The sequence below is a fragment of the Pholis gunnellus genome (genome assembly GCF_910591455.1).
Source record: "Pholis gunnellus genome assembly, chromosome: 2".
Taxonomy (NCBI): Eukaryota; Metazoa; Chordata; class Actinopteri; order Perciformes; family Pholidae; genus Pholis; species Pholis gunnellus.
The window spans coordinates 314,209-326,721 of NC_136536.1; the positions used below are offsets into that span (position 1 = coordinate 314,209).

At 46.4% G+C, this 12,513-nt stretch overlaps 1 protein-coding gene across 1 annotated transcript in view; it reads right to left on the reverse strand.

Moving 5' to 3' along the window:
* tfe3a (transcription factor binding to IGHM enhancer 3a) overlaps window positions 1-11,697 on the reverse strand; it is a 22,565-nt gene extending 10,868 nt beyond the window's left edge. Inside the window, 6 exon segments of the mRNA XM_079168096.1 lie at window positions 2,978-3,076; window positions 3,289-3,474; window positions 3,682-3,847; window positions 4,334-4,375; window positions 5,268-5,360; window positions 11,523-11,697. Coding sequence (XP_079024222.1) covers window positions 2,978-3,076; window positions 3,289-3,474; window positions 3,682-3,847; window positions 4,334-4,375; window positions 5,268-5,360; window positions 11,523-11,653 — 717 coding nt within the window. The 5' untranslated portion in view covers window positions 11,654-11,697.
* Window positions 11,698-12,513: the final 816 nt, after the last annotated feature.

The following is a 12,513-nucleotide window of genomic DNA, read 5'->3' on the forward strand; positions in this document are numbered from 1 at the left end:
ATCTCTCGCCCTCAGAGATGACCTGCTATCCAGGGCTTATGACACAGCAGCGCTGTGGACCGTATCGGCAACTCCCTCTCCCACCTCATGCTTGCCCTCGCAGCTTCTCTGCAGCAGGCTACTTTCGACGCTTCCGCCTCATGCTCCATTGCAGGCGTTTGCGCTCATGTCGAGGGAACTTGGACGTATGATGTCCACCCTGGTCCAGACTCGCCGCCAGGTTTGGCTGGCGCAGTCTCCCCTGTCTGAGACATGTAGGAGGAGCCTCCGTACTGTCCCAGTGGAACCTGGTGAGCTGTTCGGGTCAGCTGCTATACAGGCACTTCAGCAAACTGTTGAAGCTAGCCAGACCAGGCAGCAGTTCTCTGGACTTCGCAGGGACATGCCTGGACCCCGCAGACCTAGGGGTCCCACTTTGGCCCCCCAAGACCGTTTCTTCAGCCTCCAGCTCACCCCAGTAGCCGCCACGAGCCTCAGCGTCCGGCTGAGAGGCCGGCCCGCTACCAATACAACCCTCCCTAAGACCCCGCCAGACAACCTCCGAACTTGGGGACTAACAGTCACCCCCCCAAAGCCTCCAGAGGCAGGGGGGCCAGGAGACGATGTCTCCGGGCCGGCTGTCGTTTTCTTTCTCCCAGCAGCAGATTCCCAGGGGAGAGTGGTTCACGTCTGTCGACACCTACTCCCATGTTCCCATGGTGCATCACCACAGGCTCTCCCTTCTCCCCACGGGTGTTCACAAGGTGTGTTACTGCTGTCCTTTCCCCTGCAATCACAGGGCGTGAAAATACTGCCGTACTTAGACGACTGGCTGACCTGTGCGCCATCGCGGCTTCAGGCACCACAGCACACTGCTCGCCTTCTCTCACGTGGCCCGGTGGGGCCTCAAGGTGAACGTGGAGAGGAGCTACCTGAGCCCTCTTCAGAGCATAACCTTCATTAGTGTGGCCCTATGAGGGCCTGTCTGTCACCCCAGCCTGTGGACAACATCCCCCACAACCTCTCCCCCTTCCGAGGGGGCAGACGGTTGCCCTACATCCTTTTCTCCGCCCATTGGGTAAACTGACAGCTGCCTCGACTGCTGTTCCCTTGGGTTTGCAGATGGCTGAACAGCCTTCACAGACACGGGGCAATAATAGTACCAACACAGTGCCTACTCACTCTATCCCCACGGAGGGAGAGTGCATATCTGGCAAACGGTGTCCCCCTGGGCTCGGTTCCATTCCACCGGGAGATTGTCACAACAGATAGCTGCCTCTCAAGGCGGGGTGCAGTGTGACAGAACAGGACTGCTTGGGGGCAGTTGTCTGCTCAATGTTCTAGAGCTAGTGCTCAAACACTTCCTGCCATATTTGAAGGGAAAGCATGTGCTTGTCCGGTTGGACAACACCTCTTCTGTGTTTTCACATAAACCATCAAGGGGGCACCAGATCTGTAGAAGTTGCTACGGGGATCACCGTGCCCTTCTCACTTGGGCGGCCCCTCGCCTGACCAGCCTGCGGGCAATGTACCCACCAGGAGAACGGAACCAGGTTGTGGTTTTCCTGTTCCGTCACAAGCCTCCACCGGGAGAGTAGCGGCTGACGTGATGTCGACTCACTTCCCCCACTGGGTCTCCCTGACGGAGAGGACCAGTCCTCTGGGTGAGGATGCCCTGGCTCACACGTGGCCAGAGGATCTTCTTTATGCCTTTCCACCATTCCCTCTGATCTTGCCTCTCAGCTTCTCAGAGTTCTTCGCAACTAGAAGGTCGGATTTGGTATCCCAATCCCTGCTGCCTTCAACTATGGGTCTGGCCCGACCGGATGCTGAGTGGCTGCATAGAACCAGTCACACCGACTATTCTGAATGCCAGGGCGCGATCTACCCATCTGCAGTACGAAAACAGGTGGAAGCTGTTTTCTGACTGGTGTGTGGCTCAGAACAAGGTCCCAGTCCAGTGCCCCGTGCCTGCTGTACTGAGTTTCTACAGTCCCTCCAAGATAAGGGCCGGTCTCCCTCTACCCTTGGAGTATACGTGGCCGTTATTTCGGGGCAGCATACTAAGGTCGACAATGACACAGGAGAGAGCCACAGACTGGCGTCCCTCTTCCTAAGGAGGGTCTCTGCGATTGCGTCCCCCGAGCGCCCCGAAGGCCCCTGCATGGGACCTACCCGTGGTCCTGGATACCCTATGCTTGTCTTCTTTTGAACCCCTGGCACAGGCGGAGCCGAGATGGCTGTCAGCCAAAACGTTTTTTCTCCTTGCCGCCACTTCAGCTCAACGTGGGGCGAGCTGCCCCGTCAGTGAAAGAATCATGTCTGAGGTGGAACTCAAAGGGCTTGGGTGTCACTTTGTGGCCTAATGCAGCGTTTCTCCCAAGGGCGTGTCAAAGGGCGTCGACACGCTCACATATCAACCAGCCTATCCAGCTCACGCAGTTTGACCCTCCGATCAGGAGAGGAGAGGTCAAGGCTGCTGTGCCCAGTCGGGCCCTCAGAGCTTATGTGGAAGCCACCGCCTGCATACTGCGGTCGGAGCAGCTCTTTGTCAGTTATGGTGAGCCTAAGAAGGGCTGTGCTCCTTCTAAAAGAAAGACAGCGCCTATCCCACTGGGTAGTGGAGGCCATTGCCTGTACATACAAGGCGAGCGACCGCGCTCAGCCATCCGGGGTGAAGGGCCGCTCTACCAAAGGTGTCTCCACGTCAGGGGCAGCCCTGAGAGGTGTGCCTGTGGAGGATCTATGTGCTGCGTCACCGAGCACATTCACCAAACACTACAGAGTTAACGTTGCCACCCCTCACCCACCGGGGAGGGTTCTTTGGCCAATTTCCTCTGCCAGAGCTGTACGAGGTAGTTACGGTGATTCCTCGTGACTCTGGTGATATAAGTCATCCCGTGTTAAGCGCCGCCTCCGGCGGTCAGTAAGGATGAAATAGAACCGTAGTCACATTCGTAACTTTCGTTTTCCGTATGTTTCTTGTATATATTCTCACCGTGTTGGCGAGCTGTAGTCCGGATTCAATCAGCGTCAGAAACTCGTCGTTCAGGCTCGATTCCAGACTGATGATGTCATCGATGACTGTGTCTTCCATCTAAATGAACCAATCACAGATGGGATCAGACAGCAGAATGACACACAGAGGTTTACCGTCACCGTTTTAAAGCAGGAGTATCCATATGAGGAAAGTATAGCCCCGCATTCTTCACCTGAACTCTGCCAGCATTTAGCCTAGCTTAGCACGTAAACAAGACACACCTGTATTACGTTATTCATTTTTCCCCGACTCATTAACTATAAAACTACCTCTGTTTTTCTGAAGATGTCTGCAGGCTGTAGTTTGGGGGCGGGGCCCAGGTGGGGGGAGTGGCTTGGTGACGGTCCAGCTGCATTCTGATTGGCTGTCTTTGCAGTGGAGAGATACCGACGCACCTGCTGCCTCTGAGCCTGCTGGATGTGATACCTGGTGGGATTCTCCAGGTGAGTCTGCACCTGAGAGACACAAGGGGAACATGTTAAGCACAGCTGTCAGCTGCATTCTGGGAAATGTAGGATCCAGTGATTTAAAGTCAGTAGAGATAAATGTACTCATAGTAAGTTATGATTTGATTATGATTTCTAACACTTCAGTCATCAGGAAACATCTTAACTCATTTCTCCTCCTCCTCCTCCTCCTCCTCCTCCTCCTCCACCTCTTACCTTTAGCACCTCCACAGGGACCTGAGCAGGAGGTCTGCATGAGGAAGACACAGAGACAGAGATGGGGGAGGAGGAGTCTGTCGGGCGAAGGAGCTGCTGCTGCTGCACCTCCTTCTGCTCCTCCTCCAGAGCCTGCTGACGCATCAGATCCTGACGCATCAAAACCCTGCAGGAGGAGAGGAGGAGGAGAGGAGAGGAAAGGAGGAAAGGAGGAGGATGAGAGGAAAAGAAAGGAAAGGAGGAGAGGAAAGGAAAGGAGGAGAGGAAAGGAGAGGAAAGGAGGAGGAGAGGAAGAGCGGTAAATTAGTTGTGCAGTTGTATGTACTTGTGTACTTGTGTGTACTAGTGTGTACTAGTGTGTACTATTGTGTACTAGTGTGTACTAGTGTGTACTTGTGTGTACTATTGTGTACTAGTGTGTACTATTGTGTACTAGTGTGTACTTGTGTGTACTTGTGTGTACTAGTGTGTACTATTGTGTACTAGTGTGTACTAGTGTGTACTAGTGTGTACTTGTGTGTACTAGTGTGTACTTGTGTGTACTAGTGTGTACTAGTGTGTACTAGTGTGTACTAGTGTGTACTTGTGTGTACTAGTGTGTACTAGTGTGTACTAGTGTGTACTTGTGTGTACTAGTGTGTACTAGTGTTACCTGGAGGGCAGTGAGGAGGAACATGATGGAGCTGTTGAAGCACTAAAGAGAGAATTTACTGTTAATGAAGTTTGTGACATCATCACACGACTTGATTTAGTACAGAGAATCAATATAATATGAAATATGAATATATGATATAATGTAATATTATATATATAAGTACGGGGCAAGTTAACGCGTTATTATCGCGTTAACGCAGTTTTTTTATTTATTATTAAGCGGACATTGAACCAGGCAGCGAGCGGTGAACAGCTGTTTGTGTGGCGTCTCTTCCTGTTTCCTTCACCTACATTCCCCTGGGTCCTAAGTCCCTCCATGTACAGCTTCTTATCACCCTCTATGTACCAACGTACATTTATAACAAACACCACACATGTTACGCTAATCAGCGCTGTATAGTGTCTGACCAACATACCAACAATAATTCATTCAAAATGATTCATTTAAATTATGTTTTAGAGTTTTTAAAGTGTTTAGTTTGTAATATGTATAATAATCATATCATTTAGTTATCACTACTGAGAATTTAACAAACATAAAAACATGACGTAGATAGGTTTACAGTTTAAGATGTATATTTAAATTCATCTCTGACACACATGAAGATAAAGTTGTGAACACGTCTGAATATCTATGATCAGAATCATTATAACTGTGTTATAACTGCTGCTGTGTGAAGAGAATCCTGCTGTTAACAAGAACCTGATGAGTTTAAAGTGTTTAAACCAAATGTTGTTGACCTTTAGTTCATAGAGCAGCACTTTAACACAGAAGAGCTCAACACACTACTTTAGATTCATTATGAACTTTGAGCACAACAATGAGATTAAAAATTGTAATTGTTGCCCAGCACTATATAATATATAATACAATATAATCATATATAATATCATGTTAAACATAAGCAGGAGGTCAGAGGTCAGGCTGTTACCTGATTGGTTGACTCTTGATCTGGTAAAACGTGTCACAGTCAGACGGCAACAAGCTGTCGACCTCGATGTCAGCGACGATTCCAGACTCCACCCTGAGAGACAGACAGACAGACAGGCAGACAGACAGACAGACAGGCAGACAGACAGACAGACAGGCAGACAGGCAGGGTGAGAGAGAGACAGAGAGACATAACTTTCTCAATACCCAAGTACGGACTTGTGTACTTTTGGAGGACAGGAGGACACGAGGTCAGTCACTCTGCAGCTGGAACAGCAGCGTGCTTGATGACATCACCACCTCAGCTGGGCTCATGAGTTTAATCCGTGTTTTTACTGTAAAGTATTTTTACAATCAAACAAAATATGACAACCCTGCTTTTTTAGTTTTCACTTAAAATAAAACATTATATGTTATTACATAAGTGTATTATATTATATACACATAGAGAGACCAGCTGAGATCAGGCTGACCCCCGGACCACAGATTTGATGCTTAATTAACTAACTTCTCGCCTAAAAACATCTTAAAATTACTTTACGTGACTCAATAACAGTAGTAGTTAGTAGTTTCAACTTCCAGTTGTGTGATTTCTCCTCCGCCATTGTTTCCTGTTGCTGGTGCAAAATGCATTCTGGGATATTTGGCTGTCACAAGTACAGACAAGTCACCTCCGATGCATCCCCGGTAAAATGGGCGGAGCCACATCCTGGCATTTGGACCGTGCTTGGCTCGATGTGAACTTTGAATTGGAACAGCTGATGACGTTTCACAAGTCCACGAGAACACAAGTACAGACAAGAACACAAGTCCACAAGTACAGACAAGAACACAAGTCCACGAGAACACAAGTACAGACAAGAACACAAGTCCACAAGAACACAAGTCCACAAGTACAGACAAGAACACAAGTCCACGAGAACACAAGTACAGACAAGAACACAAGTCCACAAGAACACAAGTCCACGAGAACACAAGTACAGACAAGAACACAAGTCCACAAGTACAGACAAGAACACAAGTCCACAAGAACACAAGTCCACGAGAACACAAGTACAGACAAGAACACAAGTCCACAAGTACAGACAAGAACACAAGTCCACAAGAACACAAGTCCACGAGAACACAAGTACAGACAAGAACACAAGTCCACAAGAACACAAGTCCACGAGAACACAAGTACAGACAAGAACACAAGTCCACAAGTACAGACAAGAACACAAGTCCACAAGAACACAAGTCCACGAGAACACAAGTACAGACAAGAACACAAGTCCACAAGTACAGACAAGAACACAAGTCCACAAGAACACAAGTCCACGAGAACACAAGTACAGACAAGAACACAAGTCCACAAGAACACAAGTCCACGAGAACACAAGTACAGACAAGAACACAAGTCCACAAGTACAGACAAGAACACAAGTCCACAAGAACACAAGTCCACGAGAACACAAGTACAGACAAGAACACAAGTCCACAAGTACAGACAAGAACACAAGTCCACGAGAACACAAGTACAGACAAGAACACAAGTCCACAAGAACACAAGTCCACAAGTACAGACAAGAACACAAGTCCACGAGAACACAAGTACAGACAAGAACACAAGTCCACAAGAACACAAGTCCACGAGAACACAAGTACAGACAAGAACACAAGTCCACAAGTACAGACAAGAACACAAGTCCACAAGAACACAAGTCCACGAGAACACAAGTACAGACAAGAACACAAGTCCACAAGTACAGACAAGAACACAAGTCCACAAGAACACAAGTCCACGAGAACACAAGTACAGACAAGAACACAAGTCCACAAGAACACAAGTCCACGAGAACACAAGTACAGACAAGAACACAAGTCCACAAGTACAGACAAGAACACAAGTCCACAAGAACACAAGTCCACGAGAACACAAGTACAGACAAGAACACAAGTCCACAAGTACAGACAAGAACACAAGTCCACAAGAACACAAGTCCACGAGAACACAAGTACAGACAAGAACACAAGTCCACAAGAACACAAGTCCACGAGAACACAAGTACAGACAAGAACACAAGTCCACAAGTACAGACAAGAACACAAGTCCACAAGAACACAAGTCCACGAGAACACAAGTACAGACAAGAACACAAGTCCACAAGTACAGACAAGAACACAAGTCCACAAGTACAGACAAGAACACAAGTCCACAAGTACAGACAAGAACACAAGTCCACAAGAACACAAGTCCACAAGTCCACAAGAACACAAGTACAGACAAGAACACAAGTCCACAAGAACACAAGTCCACGAGAACACAAGTACAGACAAGAACACAAGTCCACAAGAACACAAGTCCACGAGAACACAAGTACAGACAAGAACACAAGTCCACAAGTACAGACAAGAACACAAGTCCACAAGAACACAAGTCCACAAGTCCACAAGTACAGACAAGAACACAAGTCCACAAGAACACAAGTCCACGAGAACACAAGTACAGACAAGAACACAAGTCCACAAGTACAGACAAGAACACAAGTCCACGAGAACACAAGTAGACAAGAACACAAGTCCACAAGAACACAAGTCCACAAGTCCACAAGAACACAAGTCCACGAGAACACAAGTACAGACAAGAACACAAGTCCACAAGAACACAAGTAGTGAAGGAGTGAAGGAGTGAAGGAGTGAAGGAAGGAGTGAGTGAGGGAAGGAGTGAGTGAAGGAGTCAAGGAGTGAGTGAAGGAGTGAGGGAGTGAAGGAGTCAGGGAGTGAAGGAGTGAAGGAGTGAGGGAGTGAAGGAACAAGGAAGTGAAGGAGTGACTGAAGGAGTGAGGGAGTGAGTGAAGGAGTCAAGGAGTGAGTGAGTGAGTGAGAGTGAGGGAGTGAATGAGTGAATGAGTGAGGGAGTGAAGGAGTGAAGGAGTGAGACATTGAACACAATGACGCTATTCCATCAAATGTAAAGCTTTGATAACTTATGATGACAGCATATGTGGTATCAGACCCAGCTTGTGAGCGGAGTTTAGGGGTCTGATTGGCTTTTTTTGAGAGCAGGCAGAGTTAGACATGTGTTGAATTTCAAGTAAATCGGACAAACTGGGTGAGAGGCGCCGCCGGTCCAACTTCTAGGGGGCGCTAGAGAGCCAATGTCAAACTCAAGCATGAGACCTAACATATCAAAGGTTTCACCATTTAAACTCTGGTGAGTTCAGGGTCACAATAAACTAGTTTCAATAGAGTCCTCAAGGCCCGACTTCATCGGTTGCTCGGGCCCTCGCTAAGACATTGACCGCAACACTGTACTGAGACATTGAACGCAACACTGTACTGAGACATTGAACGCAACACTGTACTGAAACATTGAACGCAACACTGTACTGAGACATTGAACGCAACACTGTACTTAGACATTGAACGCAACACTGTACTGAGACATTGAACGCAACACTGTACTGAGACATTGAACGCAACACTGTACTGAGACATTGAACGCAACACTGTACTGAGACAATGAACGCAACACTGTACTGAAACATTGAATGCAACACTGTACTTAGACATTGAACGCAACACTGTACTGAGACATTGAACGCAACACTGTACTGAAACATTGAAGGCAACACTGTACTTAGACATTGAAGGCAACACTGTACTGAGACATTGAACTCAACACTGTACTGAGACATTGAACGCAACACTGTACTGAGACATTGAACGCAACACTGTACTGAGACATTGAACGCAACACTGTACTGAGACATTGAACGCAACACTGTACTGAGACATTGAACGCAACACTGTACTGAGACAATGAACGCAACACTGTACTGAAACATTGAATGCAACACTGTACTTAGACATTGAACGCAACACTGTACTGAGACATTGAACGCAACACTGTACTGAAACATTGAAGGCAACACTGTACTTAGACATTGAAGGCAACACTGTACTGAGACATTGAACGCAACACTGTACTGAGACATTGAACGCAACACTGTACTGAGACATTGAACGCAACACTGTACTGAGACATTGAACGCAACACTGTACTGAAACATTGAAGGCAACACTGTACTTAGACATTGAACGCAACACTGTACTGAGACATTGAACACAACACTGTACTGAAACATTGAAGGCAACACTGTACTTAGACATTGAACGCAACACTGTACTGAGACATTGAACGCAACACTGTACTGAGACATTGAACGCAACACTGTACTGAGACATTGAACGCAACACTATAGTTAGACATTGAACGCAACACTGTACTGAGACATTGAACGCAACACTGTACTGAAACATTGAACGCAACACTGTACTGAGACATTGAATGCAACACTGTACTTAGACATTGAACGCAACTCTGTACTGAGACATTGAACGCAACACTGTACTGACATTGAACACAACACTGTACTGAGACATTGAACGCAACACTGTACTGAGACAATGAACGCAACACTGTACTGAAACATTGAAGGCAACACTGTACTTAGACATTGAACGCAACACTGTACTGAGACATTGAACGCAACACTGTACTGAGACATTGAACGCAACACTGTACTGAGACATTGAACGCAACACTGTACTGAGACATTGAACGCAACACTGTACTGAGACATTGAACGCAACACTGTACTGAAACATTGAAGGCAACACTGTACTTAGACATTGAAGGCAACACTGTACTGAGACATTGAACGCAACACTGTACTGAGACATTGAACGCAACACTGTACTGAGACATTGAACGCAACACTGTACTGAGACATTGAACGCAACACTGTACTGAGACATTGAACGCAACACTGTACTGAAACATTGAAGGCAACACTGTACTTAGACATTGAACGCAACACTGTACTGAGACATTGAACGCAACACTGTACTGAGACATTGAACGCAACACTGTACTGAGACATTGAACGCAACACTATAGTTAGACATTGAACGCAACACTGTACTGAGACATTGAACGCAACACTGTACTGAAACATTGAACGCAACACTGTACTGAGACATTGAATGCAACACTGTACTTAGACATTGAACGCAACACTGTACTGAGACATTGAACGCAACACTGTACTGACATTGAACACAACACTGTACTGAGACATTGAACGCAACACTGTACTTAGACATTGAACGCAACACTGTACTGAGACATTGAACGCAACACTGTACTGAGACAATGAACGCAACACTGTACTGAAACATTGAATGCAACACTGTACTTAGACATTGAACGCAACACTGTACTGAGACATTGAACGCAACACTGTACTGAAACATTGAAGGCAACACTGTACTTAGACATTGAAGGCAACACTGTACTGAGACATTGAACGCAACACTGTACTGAGACATTGAACGCAACACTGTACTGAGACATTGAACGCAACACTGTACTGAGACATTGAACGCAACACTGTACTGAGACATTGAACGCAACACTGTACTGAAACATTGAAGGCAACACTGTACTTAGACATTGAACGCAACACTGTACTGAGACATTGAACGCAACACTGTACTGAGACATTGAACGCAACACTGTACTGAGACATTGAACGCAACACTATAGTTAGACATTGAACGCAACACTGTACTGAGACATTGAACGCAACACTGTACTGAGACATTGAATGCAACACTGTACTGAAACATTGAAGGCAACACTGTACTTAGACATTGAACGCAACACTGTACTTAGACATTGAACGCAACACTGTACTGAGACATTGAACGCAACACTGTACTGAGACATTGAACGCAACACTGTACTGAGACATTGAACACAACTTTACTTTTACTTTCTGTCTCACCGCTGACATGTGAATGTGTGTGCGCGTGAGAGTGTGTATGTGTGTGTGTGTGAGAGAGGTCAAACTTCATTTGAAAACTTCTAACATTATAAATAAAGTTTTTTTACTTTAACAGGTTTCAGATTGATTCTTAAGAACAGAGCTCATCGATCAAATAAACATTGACGAACTTTTGTTACATTAGAAATTAGAAATGTAATCAAAGACTCATGTAGACGTAATGTAGACGGGATGAAGGGAACATGTTCGGCTCGGCTCGGTTCGGTTCGGTTCGGCTCGGCTCGGCTCTGCTCGGTGAAACCTTTAGATGTCTCCAGCAGACTCCACATATCTGATCCACATCATCTACACGCGTCCTTCCGCCAGTTAAACACACATCTCTGAATGGAGTCTGGCTCAGTTAGTAGACGCTCCGGACTCACCGGACCACGTTCAGAGTCTCAGCCGAGTCCAGGAGCACGAACACGGTCTGCGGCTGCAGGATCCCGGCCTCCTGCGGCTCCGGGTCGGCTCCGATCCGGGTCCGGTTCTGGTCCGAGCTGACAGCCGACATGACTCCAGAGACTTTATTTCTTTATCAAAAACACTTTATCTCCCAGCAGCCACCGCGGGATCAAAGTGTCCCAGCGACGTGTTACAGAGAGAGAACTGGTCCTCTGAGCGACAGACAGGCAGCGCGAGAGCAGACATACGTCACACAGATCAGACAGCTCAGTGACGAAATCTAAAGACTAGAAACAATACAGTAATATATTCATTATTTATTATAAGTTATCATTTGAATATAATTTACACTATAAATACCTTCAAAATAAAATATATATAAACTAAGTCATAATTAAATTGAATTAAACTTGATTTTATTATGTCAGATATTTTATAAAATGATAATAAAGTGAATAAAGAGTTCTTTATTATTTATTGTTGTATGAACAGAAAGCTTTACTCAAAATAACTCTCCACATATTTTATATAAGTAATGGTTTTGTGTTTCATTAATATTTTAAATGTATTTAAGGTATTAAATGTGTAATAAAGTTATTAAAGTCTCTTGTGTGTCTTGTGGTGTTTTCTACTTCTTCTGTTTCTGTGTCTCTCCTTCAGGGGGCGGGGCTAAGCGCCTGGACCGACCTCCACCGGACCAATCAGCTGCTGATCTGCTCACCACCAGCCAATAGGACTGTGGCTGCGTTCGCTGACAGCCAATGAGCTGCCGCTGCTAAGAGCCGCCATCTTGTTTGTTTGTGTTCTCTTACGGGAAGTGACAGTGGCGGGGAAATCCGAGGTGACGTCAGCTGATCGGCAGAGCTCAGAATGACAGGCGAGCTGTCCAATCAGAGGGCCAGAGGGGGCGGGCCGTCTTTAAAGACGGTTTATAAGGTTATTACCGCGTGTTTCATCAGCATGGGGTGA